A 17,679-nucleotide genomic window follows, 5' to 3' on the forward strand; every position below is an offset into this window, starting at 1 on the left:
CAGAGTACAGACTCCAGGCTGGAGGAGGCTTGTCCTCGCTGACCCAGGAGCAAGGCTCCACTCCTGTCCCAGGGATGGGGTCCCGGGGGGGCCTCATCCTCACAGTCTAAGACCACGAGGCTGTGCCCGAAGCTGGCCCACCTGGTTAGATGCCTGGCTGTGCAGATCACCAGCTGTGTGACCTTGGCCAAGCCACTTCTCCTCTCTGAGACTCCATTTCCTCCTCTAAGAGGAGCTAATAATAGCAGCTTGTCGGGATGTTGTAATGATTCAGAGAGGGATGGGTGTGAGCAGTCTGGCAGAACAGAAAAGTGTGTCACCGTGCCTGTCACTGCAAATATCCGTCCAATCACTGTTGGCTAACTAACGGACACAGAGAAAACATCCCAGGATCCAGCCGAGGAATCCCAGATGTCCCTGGAAACCCTGAAACCCAACCTAACCTGACTGACTGTGCTAAGTGACCTCTCCCTGAGTCCTAAGAGCTCCCTGTGACTTAGGTCAGTTACCACTGTCTCCATTTTACAGGTGAGGAAACTGAGGCCTGGAGACACCAATTCTCTTGCCTGGGGATTAGAGGCAGAGCTCGGATTCAAACCAGGCAGTCCGACTCCAGTCCCTGGGCTGATCCACTATTCAGCTCCCTGCAGAAACCCCACAGCTGGGACTTCCCTGGTGCTCCAGCGGCTAAGACTCGGAGCTCCTGATGCAGGGGGCCAGGCTTTGATCTGTGGTCAGGGAACTAGACCCCACATGCTGCAACTAAAGAGTTCAAGTGTCATAACTAAAGATCCTGCATGTTGCAACTAAGACCTGGTGCAGCCAAATAAATATAAATATTAAAAAAGAGAAGAAACCCCACAACCACCGGGGTCAGACGTCCCATTATTTGACCAAGTTTTCCCAGGCTCTGTTACACATCAGGCCTGGGAGAAGGCCACAGGAACCCTGACTCAGCCTTGGCTCCTGGAAGCCGAGGACGGTTCCAGGCCCCCCATGTCTGTGTGCCGCTCACCAGTGCAGGCCACGGCGGCGAACACCCAGCACTGGCCATACTTGACGCGCTGGCAGCCATCTTTCTTCCAACGCCGCAGGATGTCCACGCTGCCGATCCAGAACATGGGGCTGATGCCATCCTCGTAGTTGTTGTCCCAGCGCCCCAGCAGCACGCCCTGGTCATCGTTGCAGTTGACCTGCGACCCGAGGGGGCGTCAGAGGGACCAAGTCTGGGGTTAGTGACGGCTGGGCTAGGGTGGGCATGAACTCGGCACGTGGTGAAAGGCAGGGGAGGGGCGTTCCAGGCTGAAGGAGCAGCAGGTGCAAAGATCCCGAGGTATGATTAATGGGGAGGTTGGAGATAGGTGCAGGGGTGGAAGAGGAGGTGGAGAGGCATCAGGGTCGTGAGGATGATGCTGGAGACGTGAATGTGTGCAGGGGCTGGCAGGCAGCATGATCTGAGTTTTACAGAGGCCCGTTCTGGCCCTGCCCAGATGGTGTCATTGCCCCCAGACCCCCAGCATCCTGCTGCCCTGGCGCTGAGCCAAGCAGGGTCTGGCCCCGCCCCCTCTGCAGCCCACCCACAACGCTCCCCCTCCTCTTCACCCCCGCCCCTCCGCTCTGGTCACACTGGCCTCCTTTCTGCTCCTCATATTTGCCAGTCATGCCTCCTCGGGGAACCTGTGCACAAGCAGTCCCCTCTGCGTGGGACACTCTTCTCCTCCCAGTTACATCAGCTCCAGAATCATCACTTAGGGAAGTCCCCCAGTCCTCCACTGGGGTTGCACCCTGCGGTCAGACACTGTCACACCTCTGGCCCCTTTGAGAGCTCATTGCAACATGACTGGGCATTCACATGATCCTGTGGTTAACTCTGGTTTTCTCCCACACTCCCTAGAATAGAAGCTCTAGGAAGTGAGAGACCATTCATGTCTTCCACCTGCTTCTCCCCGGTGCCTGGAGCATGGGTAGCACTTGATAAATACTTGCTGGATGAGTGAATGAATGAAGGAATGAATTGCTTTGCGGGACCACATGGCCCTCATTTGTATACATCTTGTCTGTCCAAATACAAGGTCTCCTAGCTGAGACTCACCCATCTCCCAAGTCCCCCCGACCATGACAGCCGGGGCCTGGTCTCCATTATCACCTGAGACAAGCCTGCGCTCACTCACCATGCCGCTCACCACCCGGCCCACGTAGACCGGACTACTGCGGCGGGAGCAGTCTCGGCTGGCGTTCTTCAGGAACTTGGGGTTGACGTCCAGGAGCATCAGGCAGATGTCCAGGATCCCGTCTTCAAACTGTGTCAGAGGAAAGAAGGGCAGGATGAGAGAGCTGAGAAGTCACCTCCTCCAGGAAGCCTGCCTTGAAGCCCAGCGGCTGTGGGAACCCCCTGCTCTGTCTCACACATCACATGTGAAGGCTCGGGTCGGGTCTGCCACATTGCCGTGGTGCCAGCTTTCCTGGCCAAGGAAAGGGGGTGGGTGGGGTGGGACAATGGCTGAGTGTATGAGAAAGGGGATGGGGTGTGTCTGCATGCAGACTTGGTGAGGGGGGTGGGGGTCCTGGGAACTTGGAGTGGAAGGAAAGTCCAGAGTCCCTGGAGCTTGACTGCCCTCAGTCACCTCAGGCCCAGCCACTGCCCTCCCTGCCCCCAAAGCCAAACCTTCACTTCCCTAAAGCCTGACTCACCCCACTGAGCTGGTAAGTGTCCCTCCTCCCCCACCCCCACACACTGCTCTGATTGGAACCAAAGTATAAATTGTAAAGATGTAAATCGAATCTCATCGCTCTTGTTTCCATTGCACCTAGAGTAAGATGGAGACGTCTCTCCGTGGCCTGCAAGGCCCTTCATGATTGGTGTCCCACCCCATCTTAACCTCACCTCTCACCACTCTCACCCACACTCACTCTGCCCCAGGGCTTTTGCATATGCTGTTTCCTTTGCTGGGAATGTTCTCTCTGCCCCTCTCTCTATGACTCACACCTTCTCATCCTTGCAGCTTAGGTGCTGTCTTTATCAAAATCTCTCCTTGTCACCATCCGTCAGACCACTTTGGTCACATTCAAACGCTTGTCCATCTGCTCCCTGCTCTCTGTGTCTGTGGCCTTGTCCCAAATCAGGCCTTATCACAGGCCTCCTTCCATGACTCAGAGCAGCCCTCCCTGGCTTGGCCCATTCATTCTTCGGCTCCCTATTGCCATCGGCCTGACGTTCACGGCTTGAATACTGTGGACTTCTCCCACGTCATCTCCTGGGGCCCCATCTCATGCAAGTGTTCCCCAAGCTGCAGGACACTTCTTAGGCACAACATAGTTTCCCACCTCTGTGCTTCTGCTCATGCTATTCCCTAGGACACTGCACACCAATATGTTAAAAATGTATTTTAATGCAATTTTTTCTGGCAATTTAGACGTGTAATTCGAGTTTGAGAACCACTAATTTAGACAGTGGTTTAAAGCCCCTCTCAGCCCATGCCTAGCACAGAGTCAGTGTTCTCCAAGTACTGCCCATTATTTTGATATATGGCCTTGAATGGCTCCCTTCTCCCTCCTGGAGCACCTGCCAGCCCCATAGCTCCTAAAGGGTCTCTGACTCTTTCCCATCTTGAATCCAGAGCTGCTGCTCCCACAATGCACAGGGCCATCCTTTGCTGTGTGACCTCAGGCCTGGCCTGGGCCCTCTCTGAGCCTCCAGCCATTTCAGGGCCCTTGAATCTTCGACAACATGGGGTGGGTGACTCTGAGACCTTGCTTACACTTTCTGATTTTGTCTCAGACCCAGGGCCCAGCTCACAGCAAGCCAGAGATGGTTAGGAGGGGCAGGGTGTGGCCCTACCTGCCCAAAATTCCAAGGTATGCTCTTGATGAACTTGGCTGAGCCCTGGTAGATGAAGCCTTGCTGGGTAAGGACGTACTCTCGCCTCTCCTCATCTGAGTCCAGGTACACAGCATCCGCTGTGGGTAAAAAGGAAAAGGCCTCAACTCGGCATCCGGCAAGGCCAAGCTTCCCCACAGACATGGCAGGCGGGGTGCCAACTCTTCAGGGCCGGGGCAGCTCCCCAGAGGCCATTCTCTCTTTTAATCAGAAACTAATCATTAATTAATAATCTCATATCAATAAGATAAAGTAATATCAGTTGGTGAAAATAGTGACTGTCTTTTATCCAACACTTGCCACGTGCCAGGACCTGTGATAAATGTAACGACGTAAGTTAACTTGTTTAACCTCCACCAAAGCCTCACGTGGAAGGCATCCTTGGAAGCCCCATTTTACAGATGACAAAACTGAGGCTTGAGAATATTTTAGGGATGGGAAAATGACACCAGCACAAGAGACAGAGGAGCACTGACTGGGGCCAGGAGTCAGGAGTCCCCTAGCTCTGAGTATCCTTTGCTGTATGACTCTGGGCAGGTCACTTCTCCTGCCACCTGACTGTGTTTCCTGAGAGTCAAATGTGATCACAGAACTGAAAGGTGCTTTGCAAGCTAAAGGCCTGAGGCAGTGTGAGGAAGGAGCATGAATCAGAGAAAGTCAAGGCAAGGTCGCTGAAGCTCAGAGGAAGCAGATCTGTCCAGCTTGGGGGTCAGTTGGCACCTGAAGGTTGCCTTGATGACATTCTAAGCAGAAGACTAGAGAGATGAGCGGTGCAGCTATTGGAAAGTGGACGATACTTAGCTCCCTGTGGCTAGTGACGACAGAAGAGGGCCTGAGGCAGTGGGGCCAGATGGCAGGAGGGCAAAGGTTAGTCCGACTTTTCCAATTCCCACTCACAAGTGAAGAAATTAAGGCTGGGAAGGGGAAATCTAGAGCCATGGTATGGCTTTGATCAGTCCTAGGTATTTGTGCCTTCATGGGCTCCTTCCTCCATTAAAGAAAATTTTTTTGTAATATATTTTTTACTGCATTGGTATAACGCTGGATCTTCCCAACCCAGGGATTACACCCAGGTCTCCTGCATTCTCAGGAGGATTCTTTGTCTTCTGAGCCACCAAGGAAGCCCAAATATATTAATATTATGTGTTAAAACATATTCTCTGGCCTGAACCTTTTTTTTCTTGGTCTTCTGATTTTAAAAGAAGCGAATACATTTTCATGGGTCCCTAAGAGTGTGGTGGGCCCAGGCAGCGTGCCTACTGAAATCAGCCTGGGGAAATATGTCCAGTGCCTGGGGAAGCGGCTGCCTGGCCCCTCAGAGCCCTGGGCCCCTCTACAGGAACAGGCAGGCAGCCCCCGCCTGCACTGCTTGGAGGAAAACAAATGTGAAAGTGGCGAACACCTTATGCATCCTGCCGGGAGGCTCGGGCGATTGCGCAATGAACACCTGTCTTCAGATAAATGAGCTATGTGGCTGTAAATCAACTGGTGGCGTGGGAGAAAGAATCTGAGAGAAAGAAAAGCCCACGATATTTCCTTATCCAGTGGGAGGGTCAGCACATGTTGAACTGTCCCCACCTCAGCCCAGGAGGTCTCTGGCTGGTAAAGATGGAGGTCTTGGGGACGCTCACTTGGGATCCTGACCATGCTGGAACTCTGGGACCAGAGGCCCCCAGGTCATGGGCAGATGTTGCCCTCTCCCCCAAGAGGGAGAGCAGTTTCCTCCCTTAGCGCCCCCCACCCCCTCTGAGCCAAACTTCCTATCTCCACATTTCCAGCTCCCCGCCCCGGGATGTTAGTCCCTTTAGTCATTGTGGTGCTTGGCTGGCTGCCACCCCATCCCTCCAGGCAGGGAAGAGGCAAGGCCACGGGGAGGGGTCATCCCCCAGAACCTCACTGCCCGTTCCTTGAACTCCGAAACCCCACAGTGATGGGGTTGGGGAGGGGCACTGCCAAGTTCCTGCCCCAGGGGCAGGATTGCCAACTACCTGTAAGTTCACACTGATTAAAATCAAAATGAGTGGACAGTGGGACCAGCAAGGCCACTTCTGTCCTGAGAAACCATTCGGTGTGACCACATGGCCTGTGAGCAAGGACACTCCTCCCTGTGATAAGCCATAGGGAACCAACTCATGTCTGTGAATGGGAGCCAGATGGCAAGACCCGGGGCACTCGCAGCTCTTAAAAAGGATGAACAGTGACTTTCCTGGTGGTGCAGTGGCTAAGATTCCGCACTTCCAATGCAAGGGACCCAGGTTCAATCCCTGTTTGGGGAACAAGATCCTACATGCCGCGACTAAGAGTTTGCATGCCATAACTTAAGATTCTGCACGCCACAACAAAGACTGAAGATCCTGCAGGCCACCACTAAGACCCAGTGCAGCCAAATAAATAAACAAAACAAAAACGAAACAACAACAAGCGATGAGCAGATGTATGCAAACTGATGTGGAAAGAGCCTCAAGACTGTAGCTGCTGCTGCTGCTAAGTTGCTTCAGTTGTGTCCAACTCTGTGCGACCCCATAGACGGCAGCCCACCAGGCTCCCCCGTCCCTGGGATTCTTGGGAGAAAAAAAAAAACCCCAAGTTGTAGGTTGATGTATACGGTGGGATTCTTTAATGTTTAAGACAGGGAAATCCATAATGCAATGATGTCTTCTACAACATCATCAATGTAATTAACACTGCTGTATGTTACATATGAACACTCTTAAGAGAATAAATCCTGAGTTCTTACCACAAGGAAAATATTTTTTACTTTAATTTTGTATGTATATGAGATGATGAATGTTCACTAAACTTATTGTGATAATCATTTCATGATGCATGTAAGTCAAATCATTATGCCGTGCACCTTAAGCTTATACAATGCTGTAGGTCAATTCATCTCAATAAAACTTGAAGAAAAAAATAATACAGCAATGTCTCCGGACACACACACTTGAATTTAAGGAGATAAGCCCTCCAGAGACAGCTAATAATGGTGTTTCCTAAGGAGGGGAGTGAAGGGTGGGAGGCTATCTCTCTATAGTGCTTGAAACTTTTATAAAGAGGGTGTTCTCATATCTTGTGGCTTCCCTGGTGGCTCAGAGGGTAAAAGCATCTGCCTGCAATGCGGGAGACCTGGGTTCGATCCCTGGGTCGGGAAGATCCCCTGGAGAAGGAAATGGCAACCCACTCCAGTAGTCTTGCCTGGAAAATCCCATGGACAGAGAAGCCTGATAGGCTACAGTCCATGGGGTTGCAAAGAGTCGGTCACGACTGAGCGACTTCACTTTCACTTTCTCATATCTTACTGTTATAATTAAAAATAAAAGCCAGGCTTCCTTGGTGGCTCAGTGGTAAAGAATCCACCTGCTATTGCAGACAGGGGTTTGATCCCTGATCCGGGACAATCCCACATGCCAGGGAACAACGAAGCCCGTGTGCCACAACTACTGAGCCCATGCTCTAGAGCCCAGGAACCACAACTATTGAAGCCAGCGAGCCTAGAGCCCGTGCTGCACAATAAGGGAAGCCACCTCAGTGCAAAGCCCATGCACTGCAACTATGAATAGAAAGTAGCCCCCACTCTCCGCAACTAGAGAAAAGCCCGTGCAACAAGGAAGACCCAGCACAGCCAAAATGAAATGAAAAAACGGAAAGAACAGCCAAGGTATATAAAAGAGAAAATAAAAGATCTTTCTATTCGAAGAAAATGCCCCAAAATGGAGAAGAAAAATAGATAAATAAATAAATAAAGCAGTGGTCCAGTAGGAGGCTGGTGGTCTGGAGGTCTGGTCTGGCCCAGTAGGAGGCCAGAATTTCTGCTCTGGGGCCGGGCTTCGAGGAGGGAAGTCCATCACCAGGCTGGGCCTGCCCACATGGCCCCTCTCTCTGCCTGGCTAGGTATGAGCAGCAGTAGTCATGTGAGTCGCTCATTCCTGTCCGACTCTTTGCAACCCCTTGGACTGTTTGCGACCCCCTCCTCTTTCTTGCTCGAGACGGACTCAGCTCTTTCCCTGATTCTCTGGTTTTGTCTGGCATAGGCCATCTTACTTCTTGAAGGAGCTGCCAAAAGCCACTTATCTCTAAGCCTCAGTTTCCTGTCTGTAAAACGAGGATGCTAATCTCTGCCCCTGGGGGTTGTTGAGAGCAATCATTAAAAGAGTGTATAAAGGGACCTCCCTGGTGGCTCAGTGGTAAAGGTCTGGGAAAATCCCACCTATCACGAAACGACTAAGCCTGTGCACTGCATCTCCCAAGCCTGCACTCTATAGAGTCCGAGAGCTGCAACTATAGGGCCTCTGTGCTGCAGTGAAGGAACTACTGAAACCTGCACGCCTAGAACCTGTGCTTCAAGCCACTGCAATGAGAAGGCACCCCAACAAAGGGTGGCCCCTGCTCACTGCAACTAGAGAAACTAGCCTCACAGCAACAAGGACCCAGCACAGCCAAAAATAAATAAATAAAGATATATTTTAAAAATAGAAATCAAAAGAGAAGTTTAAAAAAAAATGGTGATAATGATAATTTATTTAAAAAAAAATAAAAAGAGTGTATAAGGAGCACTTAGGTGGCCAAACTGCTCCTGCCCACCTCTTCTGGGTACCCCATTCCTCCATCTCCCTGCTTCCCTTCCCCAAGCCAGTCTGGTGAGATTTAAAACAGAGCCCCACAAGACAGAACCAGGTGTGAGGCCATGGCCCTGGGCCTCCACTGGACAGTCCTTTCCTGAATGGGGCTTCTGAACCCAGGCCACCTCCAGGCCCAGCTCACAGTGCCAGGGCCTCAGACACAAGGTGGGATCCCTTTGTAGCTGTGTGCTGTGCTTAGTTGCTCAGTTGTGTCTGACTCTTTGCAACCTCATGACTGTAGCCCATCAGGCTCCTCTGTCCATGGAATTTTTCAGGCAAGAATACTGGAGTGGGTTGCCTTGTCCTCCTCCAAGGGATCTTCCCAACCCATGGATCAAACCCAGGTCTTCTACATTGCAGGTGGATTCTTTAGCATCTGAGCCACCAGAGAAGCCCAAGAATACTGGAGTGGGTAGCCTATCCCTTCTGCAGGGGATCTTCCCAATCCAGGAATCAAACCGGGGTCTCCCACATTGCAGGTGGATTCTTTACCCTCTGAGCTACTGGTAGCTGTGTAGACTGGGGCAAGTTATTTTGCTTCTGTGAGCCTGTCCCCACCTTTGTAAATGGGAATAATGAGAGTTCTGACATCATGATGTCTTGGGAGGCTAGAGCCTCACTCAGTCCACCTGGATGTCTCTGCTGCCCCATCTTCCGCCCACCACCCCCCCACCACCAAGTGGTTCCCATGGATGGGTCCAGCCCTGCCCATCTCCCCATCCTGCCCACGAATAGAGTGCAGCTCACCTGGACACCAGCTGTTGAAGAGCAGGGTGAACTGACCCAGCATGAAACTGGAGCCCTGGTAGCCGGTGGAGGCCTCCAAGCTGAGGTGGTAATGGCCAATGGGGGCGTTGGCCGGGGTGCTGAGCTGCAGCGAAAGGGTGCTGTCTTGCTGGTCCACTGCCACCGCTGCCCAGGCCCCCTCCTCCACAGCATCGAACAGCCTGAAGAGGGCCTTGGTCCCGGCCTCCTCGCTGGGGTCTGGGCCTGCAGAGGGAGAAAGCAGGGGGCTGTGAGCCGGGGGTGGTGAGGGAGGGTAAGCACCAGCAGGGGCAGAGTGCACGCCTGGGGGGTGCCCTGGGCCTGGGTGTGAGGCCCAGTTCTGCGGCTAACCATTGAAGGAACTTGGAGGAGTGGTTTCATCTCTCTGAGCCTTGGCTTCTTCATCTGGGGACTGGACTCCAAAATGTACAGACTGGTTTTGTGGGAATGCACGAAAAGTGGCAGGCACCCAGCACGTCCTCAGTCTCCTGGGAGAGGGGACAGCGTGGCCTGGGACAGGGTCACAGTGACACTGTTCTGGACTGGCGTGACTTTGAGTAAAAACATCCTTCTCTCTGGGCTCAGTTTGCTCATCTGTAAAATGGACAGGAATGAGGCAAGGTACTCCTCAATGGTCCTCCTTTCCCACTTAAGTCCTTTACCTCCTGCTTTCTCTTTCAGAAAAAGAAGCCCAGACTCTGAGTAAAATGGGACCTTGGTCCTCTGAAGTGGCCAGTGGGGCCTGTCTGAGAGTCTGCTTGCTCCTGGCTAGCAGAGGGTGCTGGCCATTGTAGATCCAGATGTCTGTCTCCCCAAGGCCCCCTCCATTTCTTGGCCTCTGTATCTCCATAGGCAACTCTGAAGAGCCAGAACCATCCCTCACCTCCCTACAGCCTCTGACACTTTACCAAGTACCCTTGGCACTTCCTGCTTCCCCCGAGACCCCTTTTACAGGTGGAAAAACTGAGGCTCAGAGAGAAGGGCTCTTCCAAGAATGTTTCAGGGGTCTGTGGCAAAGTCAGCATTTGGTCCAAGGTCTCCAGGCCCTGGGGTCCCCACATTGTCTCTCATTCCCAAAGGGGAGGTTTCCCTAGTTGGGAGGGCATACTGCCTCAGGCCTCAGTGTGGTGAGGGCCTCCCTCCAACTGGCTCTTTTTTGGGGAGAGGGCAGGGCCCCGCTTTTGCAGGCAGGTCTGAGTCATAGGGAGGACGAGGGGGGCCAGTCACCCTTTCTGGACTTGGGTGGTGAAGAGAAGAAACAGAACTTTCTCTGCCTGGTTGGGCGGCTGCCCAGGAGGGTTTCTGTTTATTCTTCCATCTCCCTCCTTGCCACTCTGCCCACCCACTGCTGATAGTATGGGGGCCTGCTCAGTAAGGGGCTACCTGCCAGCCCCGCCCACACCCGGGCCCAAATATAACTATGAACTAACAGGCGTGATGTCGGCCTCTGGGGCCCTGAGTGCCAGGAGCCAGCTGTAAGTCTTTAAACACTCCCTGTCTTCCAGAGTTAGTATTTAGGGGAGGAATTGGGCAGCACTGGAGCCTGACAGCCAGCCTGAGTCTGGTCCCCCCAGTGAGACCTGGAGTGCTCATGTGACCTCAGCTAAGTCATGAGACCTCTCTGATCTGCAATTTTTCCATCAAAGACGAAAACAGGTTTAGGCTACATTCCTGGAAAGGTTTGATTCCAGGTCTGAAACTGACTCTGTGATCTTGGACAAGCTATTTAGCTTCTCTGTGTCCCAGTTTCCTCATCTGTAAAATGGGGTCAATTGCAGTACCTCCTGAAAAGGTCATCGTGAGGCTTAAAGAAGCTGAGGCTTGTAAAGCACATTACAAGGTGCCTGGCACACAGTAAGTGCTCATAAGTAATAGTTATTTATTACTGTCACTACCACCTTCTAAATGCTGTTTAGAGGAATTGGTGAGAGTTCATAGAAAGCATTTAAAGCAGTGACTAGCACATAGTAATCATGCAGTAAACATGAGCTATCCTCAGTGTCATCCAACAAGACCATTACAAATCAGAGTTCTCATGCCAAATAACAGATTTTGAGACTGGAGTGGAATGTAGTAATTGCCTAGTACAATTGCATCACTTCACAGATATGGAAACTGGGGTTGAGAGTGATAAAGTTGGGGTGACCATACATTCTAGTTTTCCCAGGATAGTCCTACTTTATGCTTGTTGTTGTTGTTTAGTGTTGTTTAGTTGGTAAGTCTTTTGTAACCCCATGGACTGTAGCCCTCCAGGCTCCTCTGTCCATGGGATTTCCCAAGTAAGAATACTGGAGTGGGTTGCCATTTGCTTCTCCAGGGGATCTTCCTGACCCAGGGATTGAACCTGCATCTCCTGCGTTGCAGGCAGACTCTTTATCGAGTCACCAGGGAAACCCTTTCATGCCTGTGGTCCCAGCATAATTCTCTCATTCATAATCTTTTCATTCTCAGAAGAGACTCTGTTGGGATGATCAATGTTCTGGTTTCCACAGTAACAGGCTGGGCCGGGTCCCATAGTCACTGTCACCACTGACACACCGCCCTTGGGGACCGGCCAGGAAACACTTGCTCTCTGTCCTGTGGCAGCCTTGTACACACACACACACACACACACCTTTCTTCTGAGGGGTCTTGGAGGATGGGATGAGGATGGGCTGTCCCCAACCCCACCACTGTTCACGTAAGCTGGCTTAGAAAATTCCTTGGCTGCGGTTCCATGCGGTACTCTTTGTGGAGCCAGAGGCTCCGCAGAGACCCCACTGGGCATAAATGACCCTGGAGACCTGAGGGGTCCTGGCCTCTATCCTGACCACAGCAGTGAGGGGCTGGGTGGGGTGGATGAGGGGAAGCTTCCAGAGTCAAGCCTGCTATTAGCCTCATAAGGGTTCTTTTCACTGTTCCAGGCTGACCTCACTGTCACTCCTCCACCCTCAAACCCTGGCCTCCCTTGTGGGGGAAGTAGAGCTTTAGTCCGTAACAAGGATGGTGCTTGTCTGCTGTGGTCTGTACCCCACAACAGACCTGTCTGGCCTTGAAGTGTCAGGGTGAGACGCATAGCATCTGGGCATGGGTGGCATCAGGCCACACACTCCATTTGCTGGGTGACCTTCACCAGCTCTCTCCCCTCTCTGGGCCTCAGTTTCCCTGAAGAGGTAGGAGAAGCAGATTACAGGCTAGAATGTTCTAACACCAAAGCAGGGTGCCTGGGCCAGGCTTGGCCAGAGACTGACCCAAGCTAGGCCTTAAGGCGGGAAGCCTGGCTTCCTGGCATTGTCCCTCAGCTTCTTCAGCCCACGGGAGGGTCTTGGTAGGTCAGACAGGGAAGTCAAGAGCACCCAGAGATACAGTGCCTTCTATGGCTGCCCTGGGGGCTGCGGAAGTTAGCAGGGGAGGTTGGTGATGGCTTGGATAAGTTGGCAGAGACGAGAGAACAGAGATTAGTTACTGGGGTAAGAAGGTCAGCTGCCTGCCTCCCGCTGTGGTCCCAGCCCTGAACTAGAGGCCTCATTACCTAGCACCAGGTTGCCTAGACAAATGGAAAAGAAGGAAAAAGAAATCAGACACCTTGAGAGTGAAAGATGGGGGAAAAAGGTGGGAAATTCCCATACCAGCAGTTCAACGACCATCTATTTCACAGAAGAATAAACCAAGGCCAGCAGGCCCTTGTGGTGAATACGTAGATGTCTCTGCTCTCAGATCACAGCAACAAAAAACCTCAACTCTGGGGTCAAGGTTTGAATCCTGCTGTGTGACCTGGGCAAGTAAGTTGACCTTTCTGAGCCTCAGTGTTCCCATCTGTAAAATGGGAGTTAGTTATGCATTCAGAACAGAAGGATTCTGGATAAGTATACTTACACCACAGATGTGATTTTCCTCAGCCCAAGCCTGACTCTTCTCAGGGCACCACCCCCAGCCCTTAAGTTCCATAGATTCAGGCTTCCACTTTACAAAAAGGGAAACTGAGACTGGAAAGATCGGAAACTTGCCAGAGGGCCCTCAGGCCTATAGAAAGAACCCCAAGGCTGCTGGGTGTGCGTGGGGGGGGGGGATGCCCCTGGTCAGTAGGCGTGTCCCTGCCAGAAGGGAAAGGAGGGGAGGGGAGGATGGAGGGGATTTCCGTGGCAGGTCTGCAGGCACTGTGATAAGCTTTATCAAACGGCTTCCCAGGTAATACAAGCCTCAGCCTGCTTGCTCTCTGGCCTCAGAGACCTCAGAAAGAGCTAGAGCTGGCCTTTCCCACCCTCGAGCCAGAGTCCCAGCTAGGTGGCCCCTCACTGACCTCAAGGGAGTGGTTCCCACCAGAAGCCAAACCCAGCGGCATTTAAGGTCACTTTCCGGGTATGGCAAACAAAGATGACTGGGCATTGGGTGTCTGGAGATGGAGTTGCTGGGGCCTCAATGTCCCTTCACCCACCACTAGAGTCCCTGGAGCAAGATCAGCAACTGCTGTGAACATTTGCAGGGCACTCCCTCATGTCAGGCTCTTTTTACCTAAGGACCTTCTACTAGGAGTGCTTTAGCTCAGAGAGGCTAAGTGATGTGCCCAAGGTCACACAGCAGGCAGGCAGTCTGGCCCTCACCAGAATCCAAGTCTGTGAGTCTGAGGCAGCCTCCTGATGCTTAGAGAAAGAACTATGGAAACACAAAACTGCCCACTCAGAGAGCTAGAAAAAGCTGGGTTCTCTCCACCACCCAGACTCCCTTTGGGTCCGATTCCAGAGGCCTGGTCAGGTTGTGTGGGTTTGGAGAAGAAGCTGTCGATAATTGGAAAATTGTTTGGATGTGGGAAAAGGCAGGCAGGATCTCTATGGACCTGTGTGCTAGCAAACGCCCCCCACCCCCCACCCAACCCTGGTGATAACAGGTCATCAGGAAGCCAGGCATCCAGAATCACCAACTTGTCTACAAGGCTGAGTGGCGTGAGATGACATCTCTCCACTCTCTGGGCCTCAGTTCCCTCATCTGTAAAATGGGATAGTGACTGCTGGGAATTTCTCAGGGGAATTCCTGAGAATTTCTCAGGAATTTCTTCCCAGGAGGAGGAGTGGTGTCACCTTTCCCATGGTCTGTCAGGGGACAATGAAATCACAGAATGGGGAGGGGTGGGGAGTAGTACTCACCAGTCACGGCACAGAAGGTGAGGCTGTCCAAGCTGGCCTCATAGTTTCGGCCCTCGAAGTGCAGAGTCAGCCAGAAGGGCTGGCCCCGCCGCACCACCAGCCTCTCCCTGCACAGGTCGGCTGTGTGGTGGTCACGGCCATTGGCCTCCAGTTCCAGGTCACATCTCTCCAGGATCAGCTCTGTGGAGACAGTGAGGGGCTTGAGCCAAGGTTCCATCTCACAGCCAGCTGTGTGCCCCAGGCTCCCTGGACATGGGGTGTTCAGGGCCCTCCCAACCCTCAACTGCCCTGTCATGTAGAAGTTAACTGGGCGTAAATCTCCCCAACTCTTTTTTTTTTTGGCCATGACACACTGCTTGCGGGATCTTAGTTCCCTTACCTGGGATCGAACCCAGGCCTGCTGCAGTGGAAGCTCAGAGTTCTAACCACTGGACCAGCAGGGAAATCCTCCCCAACTCTTAATCATAGGTTGTGCACCCTGAGGCAGGTGGGGAAGGCTCTGCTACCTCCTGGCTTTGGCCCTCAGGTGACTCAGCTCTTCTGGGCCTCAGTTCCCCAACCTGAGTCTACAGCGAGAGACAGTAGGACCCAGGGTGGCTGTGAGCCATTTAGCCCAGTGCCTGGCACATAATAAAACACCTCCTAGACACGGGCTAGTCTATTGTGACTGGAGGGTTCTTTTAATAAAAAGTGGGGTGGTATTTGGTATTGGTTAGTTACACTTTGCCTTTTAGGTTTAATTTTCAATTTCCAGGAAATACAGAGGACTGAGGAGCTCATTAAGTTTAGGACCAGGACAAGCATGCGTGCTTAGTCGCTTCAGTCGTGTCCAACTCTTTGCAATCCTATGGACTATAGCCCGCCAGGCTCCTCCGTCCATGCGATTTGCCACGTAAGAATACTAGAGTGGGTTGCCATGCCCTCCTCCAGGGGATCTTCCTGCCCCAGGGATCGAACCTACGTCTCCTACATTGCAGGTGGATTGGTTATCCACTGAACCACCTCCCAAGTCCCAGGACTTGCACCTTGATCAACAAAATTCATGCTCTGGGAAACTACAAGCAAAGTATTTGGTTTCTTTAACCAGTAAATTTCAAAAAAGAAAGAAAGAAAAAAGACAAGAAAAGAAAGTTGAAGGGATAACCTATAGACTAAAAGAAACCTAAGGCACATTATAACCCACTGTGCTATATAAGCCTTACTTGCATTTTGATTTTAAAAACTGTTTATCACACGCAATTAGAAATTTGAACACTGATAGAAAATGGTAATATTAAGGAATTTTTAATTTGTTCTTGTCTAAAAAGGAGTCCTTATTCATTGGAGAGAAATATTGAAATATTTACAGATGAACCATGTGATGTAATGGGAAATGAAGTGAAAGTGAAAGTCGCTCAGCCATGTCTGACTCTTTGCGACCCCATGGACTATAATCCATGGAATTCTCCAGGACAGAATACTGGAGTAGGTAGCCTTTCCCTTCTCCAGGGGATCTTCCCAACCCAGGGGTAGAACACAGGTCTCCCACGTTGCAGGCAGATTCTTTACCAGCTGAGTCACAAGGGAAGCCTGGTGTATGGGATCTGCTTTCAAAAATGGAGGACGGGGTGATGAGGGGGCAGGAAGCAGCGGTAGCTATAAGTTGGTGGTGGTTGAGACTGGGTGATGAGAACATAGGCATTTATTGCACTATTCTCTCTACTTTTATACGTGCTCAATATCCTCTATAACAATATTTTTTAATGACAGGAGTTTGAGAGTCTTCAGGACCTGGGTTTCAGTTTGGACGTACTGCTGTGTGATCCTCGGCAGGTGTCTCTCCCTCTCTGTGCCTCCTTTTCTGAAGATCCAAGGGCTTAGCCCAGGGCAAAAGTTTGATGTGTGAAAGTTCTCTTTATAGTTTCTGAAGGAGCTGAAGACCAAAGTAGGGGTGGGGTGACAGGACAGTGAGGGGCTAAGGAAAGCACAAGTCTCATAACCTTGGCAAGCTCAATCTGACATAATCAAGGTCAAGATTAGGGGGACAGTAGGGTGGGAGGAGTGGGCAAGGCAGGACTCCCAGAGCTATGGGGCCCTTGAGAGTAAGTGTTCCCACTGAGGCCCAGAGGCAGGGACTGGCCAAAGTCACCCGGCAGGTGAGTCCTCCCATGGGGTCATCCGCGCAGTTCTCCTCCCTCCTGCCAATGAACATCCTCTAAACGAGGTGCAAACAAATTGCCCAGTGACTGCCAAGGACTTTGACATGGGTTATCTCCACTTAAACTCACAACTGCCCACTTCAGTTCAGTTGCTCAGTCGTGTCTAACTCTTTTCGACCCCATGGACTGCAGCACGCCAGGCTTCCCTGTCCATCAACAACTCCCGGAGCTTACTCAAACTCATGTCCATCGCATTGGTGATGCCATCCAACCATCTCATCCTCTGTTATCCCCTTCTCCCACCTTCAATCTTTCCCAGCATCAGGGTCTTTTCCAACGAGTTGGTTCTTCACATCAGCTACTATCACTATCTTCACTTTCTAGTGATATTATGTGGCCCCAGGTCTCATGGCAAGTGCAAGACCAAGCTTGGGGATTTGAATCCAGAATCCAGGGCTGTAGAGTCTGGACCCCGGCCCCAGTAACCACCTTAGTCACAGCTTAGGCTCTGTTGTCTGTCCCCCACCCACATCCTGCGTTGTTTCACACCTGGGAGGAGACCTGGGAAGAAGGTGAGGCCCCTGCGATCACAGCAGGAGAGACCTCCACTAGCCACAAGGAAGAACTTCCTGCTGGCCTGCTGGGGTGAAGAAGGAAAACTGCAACGCCAGAGAGCTGACAAAGCAAAGAGGCTCAGGGTGCTGAGTCCAGCAGCATTAGTGCAGGCGCGTCCCCCATTGTAGAGATCTCGCCTCTGAAATTTGTTGTCCCCACAGGAGACCTTAGAGAAATGGTCAGACCCTGGGGTCTGGGGCAAATGGGGCGCTATCTCATGCTATTGTGTGAAGAAGGATTCCCAGAAATGATGCCCAGCTCTAGAGGTGCAGAAACACCAGGGTCTAGGATCATAGGATTTCTGTACTGAGAAAGGACCTGAGGTCTTCCAGGCCACTGAGACCCCTGTAAGAAGTGGCCACTCTGGCAATGGGGCAGGGGGCTCATCATAACTGGCCATTCCAGGTCCCCCAGCCCTACTGAGCCCCACTCTTGGAGACAGGGATGGGAAACTGCATGGGACACAAGTGGCTGCCGAGCTGGCTTTCAATCACATGTCCTTGGAAGCTGGGTCCCAGAGAGGAACAAAGGTGGCCCGAGAACACAGC

The 17,679-nt window shown here is 52.0% G+C and overlaps 1 protein-coding gene across 1 annotated transcript in view; it reads right to left on the reverse strand.

Annotated features, from left to right (window-relative positions):
- The window catches only part of TGM2 (transglutaminase 2), a 34,588-nt gene that overhangs the window by 15,721 nt on the left and 1,188 nt on the right, over positions 1 to 17,679 (reverse strand). Inside the window, exons 2-6 of the mRNA XM_081558821.1 lie at positions 14,379 to 14,558; positions 9,241 to 9,483; positions 3,839 to 3,957; positions 2,172 to 2,300; positions 1,016 to 1,193 (exon numbers count right to left, since the gene is read on the reverse strand). Of these exons, the coding sequence (XP_081414947.1) occupies positions 1,016 to 1,193; positions 2,172 to 2,300; positions 3,839 to 3,957; positions 9,241 to 9,483; positions 14,379 to 14,558 (849 nt within the window). The remainder of the gene's footprint in view (positions 1 to 1,015; positions 1,194 to 2,171; positions 2,301 to 3,838; positions 3,958 to 9,240; positions 9,484 to 14,378; positions 14,559 to 17,679) is intronic.

This window comes from Giraffa tippelskirchi, chromosome 13 (assembly GCF_054371585.1).
Source record: "Giraffa tippelskirchi isolate mGirTip1 chromosome 13, T2T-mGirTip1v1.2.pri, whole genome shotgun sequence".
Taxonomy (NCBI): Eukaryota; Metazoa; Chordata; class Mammalia; order Artiodactyla; family Giraffidae; genus Giraffa; species Giraffa tippelskirchi.